The following is a 24,528-nucleotide window of genomic DNA, read 5'->3' as shown; positions in this document are numbered from 1 at the left end:
GACCAACTCATCGAGAATTCAACATATTTACAGGGTGGGTTATATATTTCCTCGATTTAAAGAAAGATGTCCCACGCACCATTATTTTGAGGTGAGATTCTGACATACGAATGGTTGCGTGATCTCTTTTTTTTTTTCTCTTCCAATTCATATCAGTAATGTAATTGGGGAAAGTCACAGACACCAACACACCACCACCACTTCTAATATCACCCCTCTTACCCCTCCCCTTCTACTATGTAAGAGATGATTATTTTTGTTACTGAGGAAGTATGGAAGCAAGTCTGTTGGTATACCGACACATGCATACATATACATCTAGACATACACACATACACACACATACATGCATACACATGTGAAGATACATGTACATTTACACATACATTCATACATACACACACTCATACACACACACACACACACACACACACACACACATATGTGGAGGTGGATACAGACTGGTGCTAACATCAATTAAAAATAACTGCAAAATATAGAAAATATTTTAATGACAATGATGATGATGATGATGATGATGATGATCTCTCTCTCTCTCTCTCATCATTCTCTTCTGTCTACGTATACATACACACTTTCACATACACACATATGTATACTCGCATTTTCACAAACACAGTTCTATATACATCTTCACCTACTTATATAAAGAAACACTTTCACACACACACATTTCTACATACCTGTCTGTCTATATATGCAGTTATATATATATATATATATATATATACCCTCACTTGCTTACATGCAACCACATTGACACACACACACGCACACAATATTCCATATACACCCTCAGACTGTCTCAATACTTACATACACTAACACAATTCTGTAAACATCCTAACTTGCCTATATACATATTCACACACACAAATCTATATATACCCTCCTCTGTCTATACATACACACATTCACACACAATTTTTTATACATCCTCTTTTGTCTATTGACACATACACATCCGCATACACGATTTTATATTCTCACTCAGTTATTTATATACATACACACAGTCCCACACACATTCTATATATACTTTTGCTTGTTTATATATGTACACATATTCACAACCATAATTCTACAGATAGCCTCGCCTGTCTATACACTAGTTGACTCCTTTAATTATTATTATCGTTATTATTATTATTATTATTATTATTATTATTATTATTATCATTGCCATCATCATCATCATCATCATCATCATCTAGTTTATTTATATCCCCTAGTGTGTTACTAGAAACATAAGATTTCTGAGGTGCAGTACATTAAACAAAAATATTTAAATAATAATAATAATAATAATAATGATTGATGATGATGATGATGATGACAATATATGGTAATGGGCATATATTAACGGTTTAATATACACTACTACTACTACTACTACTACTACTACTACTACTAATCGCGTTCTCTTCAAGTTCTTTCTGTAACCATTGGCAACAACCTGCACTGATTAATTAATTAATCAGTTAATCTTTAGAGAGCCTTCCTTTGATTCCCTCCCCACACACACACTTCTCCACTATTACCACCCCCACCACAACCCCCACCCACTTTCTGTTGGTTCCTGTTGTTTTTTTGTAAATCCACAGGTTATTTCTGATTGAATAAACCTGTAAAAGTCATTCGAGCCATGACAACCCTGTCCATTTCAATCATATGTCTTGGAGTACATTTATCATCACCATCACCGTTTAACATCTGTTTTCCCTGCTGGCATGGGTTGGACGGTTTGACAGGTGCTGGCAAGCCAGAGAACTTTACCAAGCTCCAATGTCTGCTTTGGCAGGGTTTCTGTGGTTGGTTACCCTTCCTAGCACCAACTACTTTGCAGAGTACACTGGAGCCTTTTCATGTATCACAAACACATTCTCTTGTACTTCCTTTTTTGTTGTTGTTTTTTAGGAAGCTTTGACTGCTATCTCTGTAGATTGAGTAACCATGTAGAAGCTCTCTTCTTGGATTATTTTGGCTGATGGTGACAACGGTGTCAGTTTATTTCAGTCCTTTATATGGTTATTCAACCTGCTAAAAATAGCTGTCAATGATGCCACAACTCATTTCTACAGCTGAGTGAACTGGAACAACGTGAAATGAAGTGTCTTGCTCAAGAACACAACACAGCCCAGTCCGAAAATCGAAGTCACAACTCATGATTGTGAGCATGACACTCTAACCACTGAGCCATGTAGTGAAAGATTAATATTATTTAAATTATTCCAGTAAGTATGGAAGACAAAGCTAGGTTCTATTTTCAGGCCTGCAGTCATTGTTGATCCTTAGTAGGACGGCAGAAGGGTATTGCTATATTTTACTGTGCTGTATTGTCCACTTATCCGTAGCCACTGCTATTGCTCCACTCATAGATTAGAAATCGGGGAAATCTCACTGATTTGAAGATCATTTAGCTGCTATTTCTAACAGGTCGACTGACCACATAGATGTTCTCTGTTTTCCTTATCAATATTTTCAAAGAGAAATGCTTACTCGGAATTTGAGGGCTTTTCTGCCTTACTAAAAGGTCCTTCAGGCCATCTTTAGCATCTTCAACATCATTATCATCTAGGTTAGGCAACTTGCTCAGACCAATGTAACCCTTCCATGCCAGACATGTGACAAGGGCATGAACGTCTGGCCTGGAAATTTAGTCACATTAGTCATTCACTTAACTGAAATACTTCATCTGTGCATGCCATGACTACAGATGAAAGCAGTGGCTCACTAACTGAACTGGTTGGTCCTGGCTATTGATATTTGTTATTGACTCAATCAGATCATCTGCTGAAATAGTTCCAGGAGTGGCTGTGTGGTAAGTAACTTGCTTACTAACCCATGGTTCCAAGTTCAGTCCCACTGCGTGGAATCTTGGGCAAATGTCTTCTACTATAGCCTCATGCCAACCAAAGCTTTGTGAGCGGATTTGGTAGACAGAAACTGAAAGGAGCCCGTCGTATATATGTATATATATATATGTGTATGTTCATGTGTCTGTGTTTGTCCCCCTAGCATTGCTTGACAACCGATGCTGGTGTGTTTATGTCCCCGTCACTTAGCAGTTCGGCAAAAGAGACCAACAGAATAAGTACTAGGCTTACAAAGAATAAGTCCTGGCGTCACTTTGCTCGACTAAAGGCTGTGCTCCAGCATGGCCACCGTCAAATTATTGTAACAAGTAAAAGAGTAAAGAGTATCCATGATGCTGCATCCCATGATTTCAACATACTCTACCTCAGGTGTTTACATATCATTTAACCTGTAGCACGTACGCTGACAGATGCTACTACTCTAGGTCAGAGTAAACCAAAGAACAATAATGGCTAAGAGGTACTTCTCCATGCCTCAAAACTCTGGAATTTCCAAACCAGGGTCTCTGGAATTTCCAAACCAGATGCAGTTTAAAGTCATACCCAGGACTCTATCATAAATTAAGACTGTATAATTATAGTTAATATCTTCATCTTTATTCTATATTGGACAAATCTATTTATATGACAGGGCTAATTATTAAAATTACATTTACTAATCACTATCCAAGAGATAATTTAGTCATGTTTCCTCTAATGTCATCACCTATTTCATTTCATCTTTCATTTCGGTGTATTCCCTCACATCTTTTCTCCCCTACATTTCCCTCCTCTGCTGTCATAAATTATCTTTTCTTCCAGACATACCCTGGAACTAGGCCAAATGTCACTAACCTTACCACAACTAAACAATATCATTAGATTTATCTTGCAATTGATTCCCTGAATTCCACAATGGAACATTCCTCATATTAAACGCCAAACAATGAGAAATTGTGTGTCTATGTGTGTGTCTGTGTGTGTCTGCCGGCCTGCCGGCCTGATGATCGATGAGATGTTAAATTCCTTCTGTCTTTCACTAAGATGTATATATTTTCTACCGTTAATGATTTCAAAATGTATTATTCATGAAATGAATTCTTCTTGGTAAATTTGAGACCACTCTATAAAAAAAGAGAAAATAACAACAAATTGTTGCTGCTGTTGTTGTTGTTGTTGTTGTTATCCAATGCAAATGTTTAGTAGACTTCTTGTGTTCTTTTTTTTTTCTTTTTTTTTCAAATTTTTTTTTGCAACAATGATAAAATATTTGTGTACATTAGAAGCAATGACTAGGATGTTTCTCATTTGTTTCTATTAAGAAGAGCTACAGATAGACAGTGTAAACTTTCACAAGTTGTGTGTGTGTGTTTCCTTAGGATTCTCTGCAACACTTTCTGATATTCATATTAGCAGAGCTCTGCCAATAAAATATGTTACCATCCTGATCCAGCAATAGTCATAATGCTACATGTGATATGGATGTAAGATGATGCTCTCAGAAACTTGGTAATTCATTCCAATCTAGATTCCTATTTGACGGTTTCTTCTCATGAGTAATTCTCTCTGCCCTAAATTTATCCTTCTGCTGTTTCAGTTCCCTAAATCTACAAACCCAAAGCTGCTTTTCTACGTCAGATTCACTACTAGTCATACAACAGAAAGCCATATACTCTTTACTCTTACTTGTTTCAGTCATTTGACTGTGACCATGCTGGAGCACCGCCTTTAGTCGAGCAAATCGACCCCCCAGAGCTTATTCTTTGTAAGCCTAGTACTTATTCTATTGATCTCTTTTGCTGAACCGCTGAGTTACAGGGACGTAAACACACCAGCATCTGTTAAGCGATGTTGCGGGGGACAAACACAGACACACAAACACACACACATATATATATACATATACATATATACAACGGGCTTCTTTCAGTTTCCGTCTACCAAATCCACTCACAAAGCTTTGGTCGGCCCGAGGCTATAGCAGAAGACACTTGCCCAAGGTGCCACGCAGTGGGACTGAACCCGGAACCATGTGGCTGGTAAGCAAGCTACTTACCACACAGCCACTTGTGTTAACTTTAAAACCACTAACGGTGTTGTTGCTTGCTATAACTTTTTTCTAATTTTGGCACAAGGCCAGCAATTTTAGGGGTTGGAAGTTAGTCAATTGCATCAACCCCAGTTCTGAGCTGGTACTCATTTTATTATTTTTTATGCGCCCTTTTAAAGCCTAACCAGGCTCATGGGCCCGGTTTCCTGGTTTCTATGGTGTATGTGTTCCCCCCCAGCTGGACAGGATGCTAGTCCATCACAGCGTTACTCAAGAAACAGGATGTAAGAGTGAGAGAAAGTTGTGGTGGAAGAGTACAGCAGGGTTCGCCACCATCCCCTGCCGGAGCCTCGTGGAGCTTTAGGTGTTTTCGCTCAATAAACACACACAACGCCTGGTCTGGGAATCGAAACCGCGAACCTCCGACTGCGAGTCCGCTGCCCTAACCACTGGGCCATTGCGTCTCCGGTACTCATTTTATCAACCCCAAAAGGATGAAAGGCAAAGTCAACCTTGACAGAATTTGAAACATTTTATCCAGCTTGCAAATGATCTTGCCAACACCACCTTTATATGTTGTAATACCATTGAATATTTTTCAATTTATAGTTCTAACCTAACATATTTAACAATACCACTTCAAGCCAATATTTAACACTACTACTTCAAGCCAATGAAGAAGTTTTTATATGGTTTTTCAACAGGCTAGAAATAGCTACCAAGTCTCTTTTGAATAATGTTCTACCAACGTAAGAAAAATAGGACTAAATGGTTAATCTATGACTTAAAAGCTATGATAAAATTTAACATAGATAGAATTTCAAAGAGAAAATATCATTCTGAATAATGGAAACATGCTTTCTATACAACCACAGTGTTTGAATGGAGGCAACACCAGCAGTTGTAACAAACCAAAGCAGTTGGTCACTCTTGTATGCATGTGTGTGTGTGTGTGTGTGTGTGTAGGAGTTTAATTGTAATATTTAAATTGAGTTTCTTTACAATTAATTGAATAGCAAAGAGTTTTATTGTTTGTTGTGGATCATCTATATCACAGATTGGCTATGGTTAACTATGTATGGTTATGACATAGACACACACACACACACACATATGTATATGATATTATATATATAAGCACAGGCGTGACTGTGTGATAAGAAGCTTGGTTCCAGGTTCAGTCCCACTGCATGACACCTTGAGCGAGTGTCTTCTACTTTAGCCTCAGGTAGACCAAAGCCTTGTGAGTGGATTCAGTAGACGGAAAGTAAAAGAAGCCCATCATATATGTGTGTGTGTGTGTGTGTGTGTGTGTGTCACATTTGTTCCCCGCCATCACTTGACAACCAGTGATGGTGTATTTACATCCCCACAACTTAGTGGTTCACCAAAAGAGACTGATAGAACAAGTACCAAGCTTTTAAAAAATGAAAAAAGTATTGGGGTTGATTCATCCAACTAAAATTCTTCAAGGTGGTGCCCCAGTATGGCCACAGCCTAATGACTGAAACAATTAAAAGATATAATGTGTGTGTGTATGGTTATGAAATAGACATGTTTATATAGTGTGTGACTGTATTAAACAGGTTCCATCAATATCTGTGGTTATTTAACGAAAGTGGCCTCATCTGTAGTCCAGCTTTATCAGACAAAGGAACTTTCAGACTCCATGGCTCTCTTGGAGAGGGAGGTACTATCTGTGATCCATTACTATATCCTACAGAGGTACCATAATATTGGTTTCAAATTTTGGCACAAAACCAGCAAATTCAGGGGAGGGAGTAAGTCGATTATATCAACCCCAGTACTCAACTGGTATTTATTTTATCAACCCTGAAAGGATGAAAGGTGAAGTTGACCTCAGCAGAATTTGATCTCAGAATGTAAAAGGTGGCCGAAATGCTGCTAAGCTTTTTGCCCATCGTGCTTATGATTCTGCCAACTCAATATTATGGTACCTTACAGAGGTACCATAATATTGATAATAAAATAACTGCTGAAATATAGTTTATATTGTAGTTGTTGTTGTTGTTATTGATATATACACACACAACAGATTAGACTGTTGGAAAATAAAAATTCTCAACATCGGGCTACAAGTAACCTTAGATGCTAAGTATTCTAGCTGTCCCTAATAACACTATTTTCTGGAGCTGTACTAAACTGGGTTTTATGCCCATTTCCTCTATCCATCTGTTCAGATCCTTAGGAATAGTTCCCAATGCATCTATAACTACTGGGATACATTCTACCCACACTTTCCATAGTCTCTGTAATTCAATAGCTAGGTCCTGGTATGTTACTATTTTTTTCTATGTCACTCATATTGAATTTCTTCATTATTTGGGACTGTGATGTAGTTGTTGTTGTTGATATGATAATAATTACTATTATTATTATTAAAGTGGTGAACTGGCAGAACTGTTAGCATGCCAGGATGAAGTGCTTAGCAGTATTTTGTCTCCTGCTACATTTTGAGTTCAAATTCAACTTTGCCTTTCATCCTTTCGGGGGTCGATAAATTAAGTACCAGTGAAACACTGGGGTCAATGCAACCAACTAGCCCCCTCCCCCAAAATTTCAAGCCTTGTGCCTTTTGTAGAAAGGATTATTATAATTATTATTATTATCATTATCATTATTATTATTATTAGTAGTAGTAGTAGTAGTAATGTGGTGAGCTGGCAGAATCATTAGCATAGCAGGCAAAATTCATGCTCTGAGTTCAAATTCTGCCGAGATTGACTTTGTCTTTCATCCTTTTGGGGTCAATAAAATAAGCACCAGTTGAGCACTGGGGTCGTTGCAATTGACTTACCCCCTCCCACAACATTTCAGGCTTTTGTCTATAACAAATAATTATTATGGTGGCAAACTGGAAGAATTTGTTAGCGCACCAAACAAAATGCTTAGTGGCATTTCTTCTGGCTGTATGTTCTGAGTTCAAATTCTGCCAAAGTTTGTCTTTGTCTTTAATCCTTTCGGGGTTTGTGAAATAAGTACCAGTTGAGTACTGGTGTCAAAGTTAGTGACTTATCCCCTTCCCCAAAATTTCAGGCCTTGTGCCTATAGAAGAAAAGATCATCGTCATCATTATTATTATAATAATTATTTTGTCTATTTCCTTCTTTGCAATGACATCATAACAACAATAAATACCAGAACTCCACAGGCATCTCTACCCACACCTCTACTCATACCTGTACCTTTCTATAGTAGTAGTAGTAGTTGTAGTAGTAATGATGAAAAGTAAACGAAGAGGGGGGGAAAAAAAACAAAAAAACTTGTGATGTTTCATTAGAAATTGCCAATCCTTGATGCTTGTGATTAAATGTCGTCATTGCAAAATGTTGATGTTACTGCCAAAAGGCATTATGGGTAAGTAATTTTAGAAGAGTTTTGGGTATTCAGCTTGTGGCTGATGACGTCATAGCTGCTTGTCGTATGGATTATGACGGAGAACCTAGCTTGACTTCAGCTATCCTGACGAATATTGACGTTGTATATTTGGAGAGGCCTTCTTCTTCTTCTTCGTGTTACTGTTTATTGTTGTTGTTATCCTGTCTTTCATGCCAGCTTAGAAAGCTACATTTATATTTAGCCAACGTAGTCTTTCTTGTGGTGGCCCAGTGCCAATTGCTCTGGTAATCCATTCCTTTCAACATACTCACCTGTGTACTGATCTATCTTGCAATGATATCTGTGTGCTATACCAAAATATTTCACAACCACAGTACCCTTCATAATCCATCAGCCCCTTTAACACCATCACCTGGTGACTTTTGGGTACCTTTTGAGAGTCCATGCTGTTGTAAATATTTGAGCCCGGTCTCTTGTTTAAAACCAACTTCCTCCAAATCTCTGAGATCCCGGATAAAGTGATATACAAAAAAATAAACTAATACAACCATAACACGGATCTGGAGTTGATATTTAGTGTCTTATGATTGGTGGTTGCAGATGCAACAGCTGGGACACATTCTGTTAGGTGTGACAGTGAATTTAATTGGTAAAACTCTGGCTAGGTACCTATTGAACTCACTGTCAATAAGTACAAATCTGGGTAGCTGGCAATTACAGGTAAATAGAGGGTATTTATCTGTAAAGATGAGTAAATAAATGACTCATGTCTATCAAGGGATTCCTGAAAACTTGGTAAGTAAAGGGTATGTACTTAGAATGGTGCTGGATGATAAATTGGGATGGTATATATCATCATCATCATCATTTAACATCCATGTTCCATGCTAGCATGGGTGGGATGGCACCACAAGAGCCGGCCTGGCCGAGGCCTGCACCAGACTTCTGTGACTGTTTTGGCAGAATTTTTACAGCTAGATGACGATAGACACACCCACCTCTCCTCTCTCCCTCAGGATCCACACTAACATCTAAATCCATTCCGTCCACCCAGGTATGTCAATCCTCTGGAATTCCCATCTGGTTCATGCTTTCCTTACAGTTTATGTTCAAGCTGGACATCTTTTTCTTTATATTGAGTATTTTCCAAATACAGTACTTCCCAGATATTCCGTACATGCGTTTTGTTGAGGCCCTCACTGCACACTCTGACACGTAGGGGTTTATTGTGACTGTAGAAGCATGGGTACATAGCCTGTACTGCTCAGTATATGGTTATAGTGGAGAGAGAAACACAACATGATGGACCATGAAGAAGCAGCAGACAGACAGACACCAGTATCTCATTACATTAAAACATTACGACAAATGTTCAGCTCTGATCGCTCCAGCGTCATTATTACTAATTAAATAATAATTAACACATTAAACTACTTTTATAGAACTATTATGATGCGTAAGAAGGTATTTCATAACTATGTTGCTCTAATGTTACAATTCAGAGTGTATAGTTGTATACTCCATTCTGTGTCACAATCCTCAGAAGTTATAGTTAGACAATAACTTTCACATATCCACTGCTTTTGCATTCATTAACTTGTTTCACTTATTGGACTGGCCATGCTGGGGCACCACATTGAAGGGTTTTAGTCACACAAATTGACCCCAGTGCTTATCTTTCAGTAATGGTTTATCTTTTACTGTTTCAGTCAGACTGTGGCCATGCTGGGGCACCACTTTGAAGAATTTTAGTCGAATGAATTGACCCCAGTATTTTTATTTATAAGCCTGGTATTTACTTTATCAGTCTCTTACGCCAGACCACTAAGTTATGGGGATGTAAACAAATCAACATTAGCTGTCAGGTGGTAGTGGGTGACAAACACTGAGAAAAAAATATACATAGACATATATATGTATATATACATCGTTTATCTTTTACTTGTTTCAGTCATTAGACTGCAGCCATACTGGGACACTGCCTTGAGGAACTGTAGTTGAATAAATTGACCCCAGTTCTTTATTTCTTTTTTAAACCTGGTTTTCATTCTATTGGTGTCTTTTACTGATCCACTACGTTACAGGGACATCAAAACCCTTTAGCATTTCAACTGGCCAAATCCAAACAAAATATTCTTATTTGTTTTATGTTCAAATTAGCCAAATACAGTCTCTTACATCCACTCTATAATACCATAGTAAAAGTAAACAATCCCATCATCGAAATCTCAAAGCTACAAGATAATGCATGGTTAATTCAAAACAATGTGAATAAAAAAACCAATACATTTGACAAACTAATCTGAATTCTAAAGGGCTAAAGGATATCAGGTCTTTGGTTACCGGAACTCGATAACATTCCGGGAGTGATTTAAATAGAAGATAGGTTAAACAAGGCTTATCATCATCATCAACATAATCACGTGGAGAACTGGGAATTGGGGAATCTGAAGTACATCTCAGTGCTTATGTGTGTGTGATGGGAGAGAGATGAGATTTACAACATCACCAACACAACTCTTATTAGTAGAGGAAGTGATCGTTAGTAACCCCCATTTTTAACTAAAAAGTAGAGAGATGATGGTAGTGAAGATCTTTAGTTACCCTAATTTTTCACAAGAGAGTAGAGAGGTCATTGTAATGAAGATCTTTAGCGACCCCTATTTCTTGCTAGAGAGAAGAGAGATCATGGCAGGGAAAATCTTTAACAACCCCTATTTTTCACCTGGGGAAGAAAGCTAATATTTACAGTTTTTTTTTTTTGTTTTTTGTTTTTTTTCATCTGACTTTCCTATATTTGAGGGGAGAAAGTTACTGGTTGGCTGGGTAGCTATCCCTCTTCCTCTTTGCCTACATTCTCTTCTTTCTGTGAACCCCAGTACTTACTCCAAAACATTGTTTGCATATCAATTTCTCCCCCTTTGCTATCCCCAAAACAACAACAACAACAACAACCCTGATGTGTAAAAACTGGGGTGTCTGCTGGATTGTGAGGTTTATTGGAATGAAGGGAGCGAAGTAGTTTAAGGGAGAGGTGGCGGGGTAGAAACTAGGGAATGTTGTTTAAAAAAAGGGGCCACTCTGTTCCCTAATAATACCTTTGTTATAGCAACCAAACTACAACTGTTGTTGATGCTGTTGTTGTTGACAGGAGTGTGTGTGAGAAAGGGACAGTTTTTGAACATGAGGACTGCTGCTACCTGTGCGTGTGTATGTATGTAGATATACATATATACATTATATATATACAATATATATATATATATATATATATATATAAACAAACATAAACAGAGAGAAAGAGAAGCAGGATGAGCTTCTTCACAATCTCTGTAATGTTTGTTACCTTTCTTGGATGATGGAATGCCAGCTGTACTTACTTCTTTCTTTTTCTCTCTCCCTCTCCCTCTCCCTCCCTCCCTCCCTCTCCTACCAGAATGCTTTCATAGCTCCATCATCACTGTCACTGCTGCAACCACCACCACCATCATCATCATCATCATCATCATCGACAGCAACTCAGCAAGGAGGAGTGGTAGAGGGTGATGGGATAGGTGCTGGTGGTGTAGTGAGGGAACTGCCAGGTAATTACCTGAAAATTTGTGCAATTGACTGTGTGGACTGTGTGTGTGTGTGTGTGTGTGTGTGTACATGTCTGTGTATGTATGTGTATGTATGTGTGCATGCATGCATACATACATGTATGTGTATGTGTGTTTGATGTATAAATTCTTAACTTTCTTTCTCTCTGACTCCTTCTTTTTCACCTCATTTCCTTCATCTCTCTCTCTCTCTCTCCTTCTTTATCTCTCTCTCTCATCTCTTCCTTTTTCTCCTAGTTTTCCTCCTACTCGCCCCCACATTCCCTGCCTTCCTTTTTCTTTTCCTTTCTACCTGTACTCTCTCTCTCTCTCTCTCTCTCTCTCTGCCCCTCCCCCATCTCATATCCACCTATATCTGCTGCCCTTCTTCACAAGTGAATATCAACCATATTAGTTTGTTGGTGGCTGCCAACGTTACCAGACGTGCATGCAGCCAGGAGGATCTAGGAGGAACTCTCTAACACCATCACGACGCCACCTTGTCCACCTCTTCTCAGCTGGCCTAATAACAAAACAAACAAACAAACAATGTACTTTTAATTCCTTAAAGAAAAAAAGAAAACAAAAGAAAAGCTAATATACCCAAAAACTTAAAAACGTGCACATATACATATATACCTATACATATATATCTATACATATATATCTATACATATACAACATATTATTATTATTATTATATATTATATAATTTTCATTATATATTATTTGGATATTTCTATTTATCTTCACTGGAATTTTTTGATGACTTCACCTGTTTTCTGTGACTTCAATGGAATTTGTTAAATAATTTCTTATACAATATATTATTACAATTTACAATTATAATTATTATTTACAATATAATAATAATAACAACAATAACAACAACAACAGCATCAAATTGTATCAGATTTAGTGTGGAGATCTCCCAGAACCTGAAATCGGAAATTATACACACATGCACACATAGGATATACTTAGAGTCATTCCAGATTGCTCCCTCTACATGTATATCTATACTTCAATCTTCAACTCAGTTTAGTCCTTATCCTGATCTTTCGATTTTAGATTTTACTTTTTAAATCTATTTGTTAAATATAAGGACTGAACTGTGAGTGTAGAGGGATAATTTTTTTTGAATTGATATTCGTTACTCCTTGTTCATTATAAACTTTTTAATCAACAAAATTTGGAACTGGCTGTAGCAAGTACATCATATTTTGTAAGGTGTTTGACACTTTTCCCCTGTCTTCATTTAACCATATCTGCTTCACACTTGCTCCTCTGCCGCCTGTTTGGCTCATTGTTAAACTATTTATTCCTTTTGTATCTCCTTTAAGCTTTTTAGTCTCCACTTTCTATGAATATAACAACAAAAACAACTACAATCCTACCCACAAACAAATTCGGTGAAGATATTAACAAGTGACTTAGTTCTGTAAAGCTATTCTCAGTATTTCATTTCCACCTACAAATTTTATCTATTCTTTATTCTATTTTACCACTCACCTATATTTCTTTCTTTTGCTGTTTTTCAAAGAAATAACCCAAATTATCTTTCTTTGAACTGAAACTTATGTTTGTATATTTTTATCACTTCCTTCTCGCTTTCAATACTGTAAGCAAGACATCAGACAAACTTTGTGAAAACTTCAAATTATCAGAAAATATAAATGTAACTTGCCAAAATAGAGCCAGTGACTGTTTATAAGTGAAAGGAGATAGACTCTTTATATATATATATATATATATATATATATGTGTGTGTGTGTGTGTGTGTGTTGTATATATAAATATCTTGTGATAACTGAGAAAATAACTGGAATATATTGGATATAATCAATGTTTGAGAAAATAAAGTTTGGAACTGTGTATGTTGTGTTGGAGAGAATGAGAGCATAATTGATATCCAGGTTCGAACTCCTGTACATTGTGTTCAAGAGACTCTTACTATTAAAGAACATTCCATTTACAATTGTTACTGAAATCTGTATCAATTCACCAATATAATCTAACTGGACATTGTTGAAGTCACCACATTTTCACTTTACCTTTCATCACCCTTGCTCCTCCTGAGAAGTGATAGACATCTTGTGGTAACAGGCAGCTCCATCTAGAGCTGACATACAGATCCTTAAAACTGTAACTATATTTCCAAACAGAAAGTGGAAATCTCCAGAAGAATCCAGAATCAATTGAAAGTGGGTATAAATTTCTGCTGGAAGAGGAAGTTTCAATGTGCAATTGGCAATGTGGCTATACCTTGGTCCTTCTCCTAGATGCCATCCCAAGTACTTTTCAGTATTCATCAGTGGTCTGCTAATTGTTAATTTGGTCAGCTCCTACCTGGCTTACTCTCTGTACTCTTTAGTGGCAGTGATCTCTAGCAAGCAAGATGCTGAAGATTATATTGAGCACAGACAAACCCTCGAGGAAAATCCAGCTCCTCCGAAATTGGGGCCGGGAGAAATTGCCTTTTCGTCGATCAGGAATGACAACCACTGTGATAGAACAATGTACCACAATTGGTACTCTCTGTACCACCACCATCAGTACCATCTACACTACGGTAGGTTGTTTTATTATTTTTATATTTCATGTCATTTCACAAACTTTGGCTCCTACCTTTATTAGCCATGAGGTAGCATCTACATGGCCAATCAACCTGTTAGAAATAGCACCCAAATCTCTTTCAAATCAAACTAAGATGTCTTTATGAAAATTATAGTACGATCCAAGCTGGAGCATCTTTGCTCGGTTCTGTTCGCTCAGACCTAACCCAGGATTAAATAGCATCAACTTATGTGAGAATTACTACTTGGTTGCTGGGCCTGCTAGAAGTAGGAGCTAAGTTTATCTCAGATCTTTCACATTACCATCTGAGAAAAGAGTAAGCTTACATTGGACAATGTAGTCCCTTGTAGGTAAAAAAAAAAAATGGCATTGTCACAGTTGGAACACAGTTGATCATTTGGTCTGCTGGATCAAGGCCGAGGGCTAAACAATAGTACCAAAACAGTTGAATATTAACCTGAAAGATTAGCAGTGAGGTGAAATAGCCTACCATAGCTAGTTTATTGATTCTTGAATCATTAATAATTGAGTTGTATTTCGTTTTGTTTATGTTTTCAATTTTATTGTTTTTGATGGAGTTATTGGATTACTGATTGTGGATAATGGAGTATTGATGGGTTACCTCTGCAGTTAGGGGGTTTCTGACAAGACTTCTACATCAGCTATCCCCTACCTTTTTTTGCACCATGGACCTGTTTCATGCAAGACAATTTTCCCACAGACTGGGGAATCACACCCATTACAAAATACAAATATATATATCTATATATCTATATATATATATATATATTACATATCTAATGCAAAAACACTGTACAGACCATGATAAAATAGAATAAAATAGAAATAAAATTATTATATTTATCAATTCGTTTTGCAAGATTTCTGATGCAAAATCATGTGTTGAAACATATTGTTGTATTTCAGAATGGTCATTTTTTTTTTTCCAAATAAACACAAGCACTATATATTTTTCTTCACTCATTTATTACTGTTCTTATTTTATTATTTAACTCTTGTCCATTGTCAAGAAATCTTTCATCACACATCTGTGACCTCTTCACAGAGGTCAATGGACATGAGGTCTGGACAATGGACAACAGTACAAATAACAGGACAGTTAAAATAAGAGCAGCCTGGTACTGGTCCATGACATGTGGTTGGAGACTCTTGTGCTGCATGAAGAATTCTGAATGGGTTACCTCCATAAATAGGGGAAGGGTCTCTGAAAGGACTTTTGTATAATGAGTTATTAGGGAGTTACCTCTGTAGATAGGGGGTCTCCAACAAGACTTCTGCATAAATTATTAATGGGTTACCTCTGTAAATAAGGGACCTTTATCTATCAGAGCCTTTTTATTTTGAGTTATTAAGGGATATCCTTATAGTTAGGTGGTCTGTATCTATTTCGTATGACCTTTATATAATGAGTTATTAAGGAGCTATCTCTGTAGATATTTATATGGGTCTCTCCCTCTCTCTCCCCCTCTCTCCCTTTCCTTTATCTCTTTTTCTCTCTCTCTCCTCTCTTTCCTCTCTCTCTCAACATGTAATTCCCCTAAACATCTAATTCCACTTTAAGTAACTCTTGCCATTGTGCTTTTTTTGTAGTCACAGATCAGTTCTGATCAAACTTTAGATAAAATAACAGATGTTCAAGCTGTGGTCAAACAGTATTTTACTAGATATGGCACATCTAGAAATACATTACTGAATGTGTCCTTCCTGTTTTGTAAAACGGGATAGAAAATTTTGATGGAGATTTGGCTACTATTTCTAGCAGTACGAGACTGATATATTTTCCAATTTTGATTTAGAACTATCTGACAGATAGGTGGCAGTGCCTCCTGATTATGTCACCTATAATGGAGTAACATACATGTAATGCTGCACAATTTTCACCAAGGCGCCATCTTCATGAACATATCATCATCATCATTATTTAACATCCATGTTCCATCCTGGAATGGGTTGGATTATTTGACAGGATTCAATGGATCCAAGGATTGCATCATGCTCCAGTGTCTGCAGCCTGGTTTCTCCAGTTGGATACTTATTTTAATGCCAACTACTCTACAGAGTGTACTGGGTGCTTTTTGATTTTTGGTTTTTTTTTTTTTTTTTTTTTTTTTTTGTGCCACTAGCTCTAGTGAGTTAGTAAGATCACTAACTAGTGAGGGGCAGCATTTATTTGAGGAAATGAGGGTCTAGGGTAAAGGAGGAGGGAAGAGCAAGCAGGTTCTTATAGAGAAGCTACATGGTTACTCACCTTTAAGAAAGAGTGTAGCAATGATCAGTAAGAGCTGCAAGTCCAGGTGTCTCATTTATTTACTCTTTTACTTGTTTCAATCATTTGACTGCGGCCATGCTGGAGCACCGTCTTTAGTCGAGCAAATCGACCCCAGGACTTATTCTATGTAAGCCTAGTACTTATTCTATCGGGCTCTTTTGCCGAACTGCTAAGTTACAGGGACGTAAACACACCAGCATCGGTTGTCAAGCAATGTTGGGGGGACACACAAACACACTCACACATACATATATATATATATATATATATATATATATATATATGACGGGCTTCTTTCAGTTTCTATCTACCAAATCCACTCACAAGGCTTTGGCTGGCTTGAGGCTATAGTAGAATACACTTGCCCAAGGTGCCACGCAGTGGGACTGAACCCGGAACCATGTGGTTCATAAACAAGCTACTTACCACACAGCCACTCCTTTTTCAAATTTATTAAAGGCTTTCATGTTAAATAAGTGAAGGGACGTGGAGCAGGGTCCATGATGCTTGCAGGGGACACACGCAGACTGGCATGATTGATGTGGATGATGTTCAGTCTGTTTGGACATCTTCAGTTCAGTGTGTTTAAGATATATGTGAGGACTGTAACAGGGCTCTAGTTTGAATGTTTGCTGCACTGAAGGACCAGGTTGTGAGGTTAAACTTGAATTACATGTTAAATCTACCACATAACAAAATCTGGTGGACAATCTCATCCCATGTAACTCCAGACATGGTACACAGTGTGTCATGCATCGCTTACAACATTGAACCACTCTCATTCGGTGCTGGCTGATCACTATTATATATTGACTGGTCACTTCACAGTTGATTGGTCACTATTATTTGATACACTATTCACAGTTATATAGACCAATCAGTTATATATTAACTGGTCACTGTTATACATTGACTGGTTATTGTTATGTATTTTTTTTTTTATTGCCCTCAGGAGGCTAAACATAGAGGGGACAAACAAGGACTGACAAAGCGATTAAGTCGATTACGTCAACCCCAGTGCCTTACTGGTACTTATTTAATTAACCCCGAAGGGATGAAAGACAAAGTCGACCTCGGCGGAATTTGAACTTAGAACGTAACGGCAGCCGAAATACCGCTAAGCATTCCGGCCGGCATGCTAACGATTCTGCCAGCTCGCCGCTTTAGAGGTTATTGTTATGTATTGACTGGTCACTCATCATCTTCATCGTCATATATGGTCCACTTTTTCATGGTTGCATTGATTGGATGGAGTTTATTTGAGGCATGTCATCTCATACCAAAGTTAATGAAGGAACCTCTATATCAGTGTTTCTCAACCATTTTTTTTTTTTACCTATAGACCCCTTTGCCTCCTGTTTTTTTTTTTTTCAGATGGGCCCCTACAGCCATTCAATGTTTAAAAAATCCTATTATATTTTAATAATCAATTATTATCAGGAAAAAATATTTTGTGAATTGTAGAAGTATAACGAATTTATGGCAGATAAACTTCAACAACAAAATCTTACATGGACCCGAGTTGAGAACCACTTCTCTATGTAGTTGATGAACCTGCTGGAAATAGCAGCCAAATCTCCCCCAATATACGTCTCACTATCTTAGAAAAGACTGATGATATGGTGGGTTTACTGTACTTCAGAAAAAGAATGATTATAGTTGAAAGGCTTATGCAATTAGTTAGCCCGTGGCTAAACAACAACAACAACCTCATCCATTTTGCGTCATTTTTAATCATGCTGCACAGTAACATTACACTCTTTGTGTCATCTTTGATCTGTGTTCTTAATATGCTTGACTTTATATTACATTACAGATCAAAGACTAAATTACTGGCCTACATAGAAAGTTAAAAAAACACAACTGCTTTAAATAAAATTTGCTTTTAAAATGTAGAAAAAAATATAGAAAGCTATTGCTTTCCTTGTTTTATTAATTATACTTTAGCTCCTCCTGCACTGCTCAGCGCATTGGGCAACAAGCTTCCTCTGCTTGGTTCTGTTGGCTGTTACTCTTGCACATCCAATCCACATAGTATTGGCTGTCTTCAGGTCATTGTGAAATGTCCATCACCAAGTGATCTTCAGTCTGCCTCTTTTATGTCAGGTAGTACCCAAGTCATAGCAGATTTCGAGTACTGTTGATCGGCTAGACCAGAGGTTCTCAATCAGGGTCCATGTAAGATTTTGGGGAGTCCACGTAGAAAAAGAATAAATTAAGGATTTGCAATAGTATTTTAAGGACTCCTGAAAAAAACTTTGCTTTAGATGTGTGTATTAGTATGTATTGCAAAAAAATAGGTTTCTTTCTCTAACATTTTCCACAATTCAACCTACAGAAGTTAACATATGAAAAACAAAATAGGAATTTTGAAAGAAGTTTCTATAAAACTAGTTTTTAAACATCAAATGACTATGGGGGGTCCACTTGAATAGAATAGTAATCACAGGGGTCCATAGATAGTAATCAAAGGGGTCTGGGCTTGACAGAGACTGTGACCAGCCAGGTGGAAGTGATGATCTGCTATGATCTCTTGCAGAGGTCATGACCTCCCTCTTTTCAGACTCCCTTAGTTTGTGACACAGTCCTGCTAGTTAATATACAGGTCGTTGTTGACTTGTGACCTATACAACTTATAACCGACTTTATGATGATTGGTGCACCAACTCCTGGCAGTAATAGTAAATAGTCCAGTTGAAATCTAATGGCTTTAATTTCTTAGAAATTTACTCATCTACAGATTATGTTAGCTAATAAATGCTTCCCCTAGGTTTGGTAATCAATCACCACAGTGGTTATCCCAACTGTTGGATGAATATCCTGTTGCAGAGATATCATATTTGTTTATAAGACGACTGCTTGAGACTTAGAAATTTATGACTAACGCCAGTATAATAGTAAAAAAAAAATGTTGTGTTTGACTTTTACCTGAGAATGTACCTTACGAATGTAAAAATATAAAACAAAGCTATGTAGGCCTATAGGCCAACTTACGACTAAATCGACTTATGACCAGTCAGTCGGAACCAATTGTGGTCGTAAGTCGACGACGACCTGTATATACAAACATGTATATAAGAAAAATTGTGAATGGCATGTTTTTATTAATATGGTCATGCATTCAGATAAATTTTCTAGGGCATTAAAAATCCACAGTACACAGACATTCCCTAAAGGTACATCAGTGTTCTGTGGCATAGTATTGTTCTATGGTACAATAGTGTTTTGTGACACATGGCTTGAGAACTAGTGTTTTAAACCAATGTGTCACCTTACTCTGTCTATGCATGAAGTTGTACTGAACTGTGTTACCTTGTGCTATTCTGTAATGTCATAAACCGTTCTATGCTACATTACATCATACCATGTCACCTTGAACCATTCTGTATCACCTCACACCATACAGTGTTATCTTACACACAAACTGTGTTACATCATACCATTCCAAATCACACTAGATTATTCCTGAAAAATATTAATTAATTATAGAACTAGTTGAGTGAAAAGAGTGTTTGAGATTTAACTATTTTGATACTAACCCAGTTGAAACCACCTCTGGCTTTCTAGTACAAATGTCTTGTTTTCAAATGTTCTGAATTAAAATCTTCCACCAAACCTTAGTCACACTTTATGTTCCTAACATTAGCTTAATGATAACTACGTTATTTTACTAAATCATTTGTTATACATGGTGTTCAAAAAGTCTCTCCGCAGTGAAGTTTTTTCATCTTGACTCTCCAAGATGTATTTCAAAACATGTGTAGAAGAGTCAACTTATGTATTGAAAATGAAGGACGACACTATCAACACCTTATAAAGTTTTTTAAATTCTTGTAAAGTCTAATATAATCTTCTGCAATCTTATACTATATTCTAAATATTTATTTGCCAATAAAATACTTACTGCAGAGAGACTTTTTGAACACCCTATATTTAGAATTAATCGAAAGAAATGGAGCATCTCAACAGAAATATGGTAAAAAAGGCGGCGAGCTGGCAGAAACGTTAGCACACCAGGCGAACTGCTTAGCGGTATTTCATCTGCCGTTACTTTCTGAGTTCAAATTCCACTGAGGTCAACTTTGCCTTTCATCTTTTCGAGATCGATAAATTAAGTACCAGTTGCTCACTGGGGTCAATGTAATCGACTTAATCCCTTTGTCTGTCCTTGTTTGTCCCCTTTATGTTTAGCCCCTTGTGGGCAATAAAGAAATAAGAAATATGGTAACAAAAGGGTTAAGTAATTACTCTACAGAATGAGTCCACAACCACCAGGCTACAGACCAGCATTTGGCCATAGATCATTTGGTATTGGACTGCACAGACAGAAGAAATTTTAGAAATTTTTCTTTTTTTTTATATTGACTAACTCAGTCTGCAGGGTGTTTTGCAGTGTATATAAAATATATGTATTATATATATAATAATTAAGTCATTCCCTCTCTCTCTCTTTTGGAGAGGCACAAGCACAAATATATACACACACGGCAGTAACTTCCGCCTACCAAATTCAATCACAAAGCTTCGGTCGGCCCAGGGCTATAGCAGAAGACACTTGCCCAAGGTGCCACGCGGTGGGACTGAACCTGAAACCATGTAGCTGGGTAGCAAGCTTCCTAACCACACAGCCATGCCCGCGCCTATATTATACATTTCATTGTCCATAGTATATATGCAGGACCAACACCACACGCACCTTCCAGTCAGCAGAAAAAATTGTCTTACATGAAACCAGTCGCTAGTGCAAAAAAGGTTGGGGACTGCTGATTCACAGGATTGTGGAAATGTGATTAAGTACATTGAAAACTGCAAACGTCTAAGGTCACATCCAGCTTAAACATATGTCTCTTTAATTCTATCATTATTATTAGTAGTGCTATTAGATTTGCTGAAATGTTTGGATTCCTTTATGCTACATTCCATGTAAAAATATCTATTGTATACTTTCTAGGTTTTCATTTAAATTAGATTCATCAGCACTCAGAATGTCAGAATAATTTTTTTCTCCCTCTTTAAATACATGAACATGCCAACATGAGGGAGACTTTACTCACACACACACACACACACACACATCAGGGACACCAGGTACTTAAAGTCAACATATGCAATGTTAAGTGAGTAAGTTCTTTCCTGAGGTTTCTTTGATAAAAATGGAAGATTTGTATTAAAATCAAATTTATTTGTATTCATTTTATATATTTCTTATGAGATATGCATTGCATGCATGCATGCAGGAGTCACTACAGAGGGTGTGCGTGCGTGCGTGCGTGCGTGCGTGCGTGCGTGCGTGCGTGCGTGCGTGCGTGTGTGCGTGTGTGTGTGCAGCCGCTCAGTTACCTCTGCAAGGGAGACAACCCACTCATTTGCTGTAAGCTGAAAGAATGGAAATAATTGTTCCCCCTCCCTCCCTATTCTAGACAAGACGTGGTTTCTGTAGAGTCCCAGTAGTCAAGCAAATAACTTACTGATCTGCCGCCTCCCAATAAGTCTCACCAGTTCAAATCTACTGTATGTTTCATTTTGTTTCTTGACAAAACAGTGTATTCTAAATACAACCAGATCATCTGGTGAATGTTAACTGTAATAGACCAGTTTCATATCCAAGGAGAGATTTAGCTCAAATCTGTTCTAATCCACAAAACATGAACTCTAGTAATTTGGAGGCTATTACAGTATGTAATGGCTTGCATGGTTATTAGAATTTATATTGATATAATTGTGTGTTTATGTATAATTGTGTTATATGGTTAGCTATGTTTGAATATAATTGAGTGTATATTTCAGGAATACTGGAATATCAGTCACATATCATTTATGTGTGATTGATATCAAAGTTATGTCTGTCTGTATGTCTCATATCCTCTGTGGACACTACATCTTCCGACCATACCCTTACAAGGTAGTCTCTTATAATCTACAAGCAATAAACGTATATACATTCAGTATACATACACATGAATGTATGTGTGTGTATATATATATATATATATATATAGCAAAAGAGGAATATAGAAAATATTTTGTTATTATTAAACATTTTCTATATTCCTATTTCTTATATAACTCAACCAACAACTTACATCTCTAATATATACCTCAAAGGCAGCGAGCTGGCAGAAACGTTAGCGCGCCGGGCGAAATGCTTAGCGGTATTTCGTTTGCCATTACGTTCTGAGTTCAAATTCCACCGAGGTCGACTTTGCCTTTCATCGTTTCGGGGTCGATAAATTAAGTACCAGTTATGCACTGGGGTCGATGTAATCGACTTAATCCCTTTGTCTATCCTTGTTTGTCCCCTCTGTGTGTAGCCCCTTGTGAGCAGTAAAGAAATAAGAAATGCTTAGCAGTATTTTGTATTTATGTTCTGAGTTCAAATTCCGCCGAGGTCAACTTTGTCTTTCATCCTTTTGGGGTCAATAAATTATCAGTTGTGTACTGGGGGTGATCTAATCGTCTGGCCCCTACCCCCAAAAATTTCATGCCTAGAAAAGAATATGTACCTCAAATCAGTATGATGATGACAACAAGTACATACTGGATCGTAATACTGGAAAAAGCAAATGGGCTTCAAGTGGATAATGCTTGGATTTTTTCCTTACCTACAGTGTGTGTGTGTGTGTGTGTGTGTATACATATTTGTATATATATGTGTGTGTGTGTGTGTGTGTGTGTGTGTGTGTGTGTGTGTATGTATGTATATATGTGTATATATGTGTATGTATATATATGTATATATGTGTGTGTGTATATATATGTGTGTGTGTATGTATATATTTACGTATGTATATGTATATATTTATGTATGTGTATATATATCTGTGTGGGTGTTTTTTCAAAACACTGTCTGGTTTAAAAAGCCACATCAGACGCCATGAAAGGGCTAAGGTGTAGGTGCAGGAGGTGGTCAAACTCTGTTTAAGGAGTAGACAACCACCATATATATATGTATGTATGTATATATATATATATATATATATATATATATATATGTATATGTGTGTGTGTTTGTGTGCATGTAGATATCATCTTTCAGTTCTCATCTCCCATGCTGGCATGTGTTGATGATCTGACAGGATCCAGCAGGTCTAAAGATTGATTGTACTCCAATATCTGCTTTGGCATGGTTTCTATGACTATATGCCCTTCCTAATGCCAACCACTTTACAGAATGTAGTGGGTGCATTTTTCATGGCACCAGCACTAAGGGGGTTACCATGGCTCTTGCAAGAGTAAGATCTCATTTGACTTAGACTACAGTTGAGAGGGAGGCAGTTTTATGCTAGAAGAAAGATTAAAGCTTGAAAAGAGGATTCAGACCAGAACAGGTTCTTGCTGTAAAGGATCCACATTACTAATCACATTATAGAAGTGTGGGTGAAAGTAACTAGAGGTGGGTGCTGGAAAGAGACATGAATTAATGCTGAGGAAGTGTCAGGGTGGACCTTCTGGGTAAAAGGTGAGTAGATGGGAGTGGGGACAGAAGGGAAAGTAGAGGTTGAAAAAGTGTATGGGGAGAGTGAGGGATAGCTAGAGATAGGAGATAGGGAGATAAGAGGTGTATATAATGAGTAAACAGTATTGAGGTATGAATATAGACTGTAGAGATTGGGTAGAAATGAGGGGTGGATATAGTGAATAGTGAACAAACGTATAGGGGTGATCCATGACACATGAGTTGGGAAGAGTTGTAGAACAATAATAGTGATATAGTAGACAAGGAAAGGTTGAGAGAATGAAAGACATGTAGTTGGATACACTGCAAATGTGTGAGGGGAGAGGCAGATACATAGT

General features: G+C 37.3%; 1 protein-coding gene across 12 annotated transcripts in view; it reads left to right on the top strand.

Moving 5' to 3' along the window:
• LOC106877701 (rho GTPase-activating protein 23) overlaps window positions 1-24,528 on the top strand; it is a 372,660-nt gene that overhangs the window by 111,297 nt on the left and 236,835 nt on the right. Inside the window, exon 1 of one of the 12 annotated variants that reach the window (XM_014926656.3) lies at window positions 13,620-14,439. The exons of 7 other annotated variants lie outside the window; for them this stretch is intronic. In XM_014926656.3, coding sequence (XP_014782142.1) covers window positions 14,266-14,439 — 174 coding nt within the window. In that variant the 5' untranslated portion in view covers window positions 13,620-14,265. Of the gene's footprint in view, window positions 1-13,619; window positions 14,440-24,528 lie in introns of those variants that run through there. 4 more of the 12 variants (XM_014926655.3, XM_052970826.2, XM_089357943.1 and 1 more) reach the window with 4 other exon arrangements.

The sequence above is a fragment of the Octopus bimaculoides genome, chromosome 9 (genome assembly GCF_046866305.1).
Source record: "Octopus bimaculoides isolate indiv1 chromosome 9, ASM4686630v1, whole genome shotgun sequence".
Classification (NCBI taxonomy): Eukaryota; Metazoa; Mollusca; class Cephalopoda; order Octopoda; family Octopodidae; genus Octopus; species Octopus bimaculoides.
Note: the sequence above shows the minus strand (reverse complement) of the source record. Positions and strands in the feature narration are given on the sequence as shown.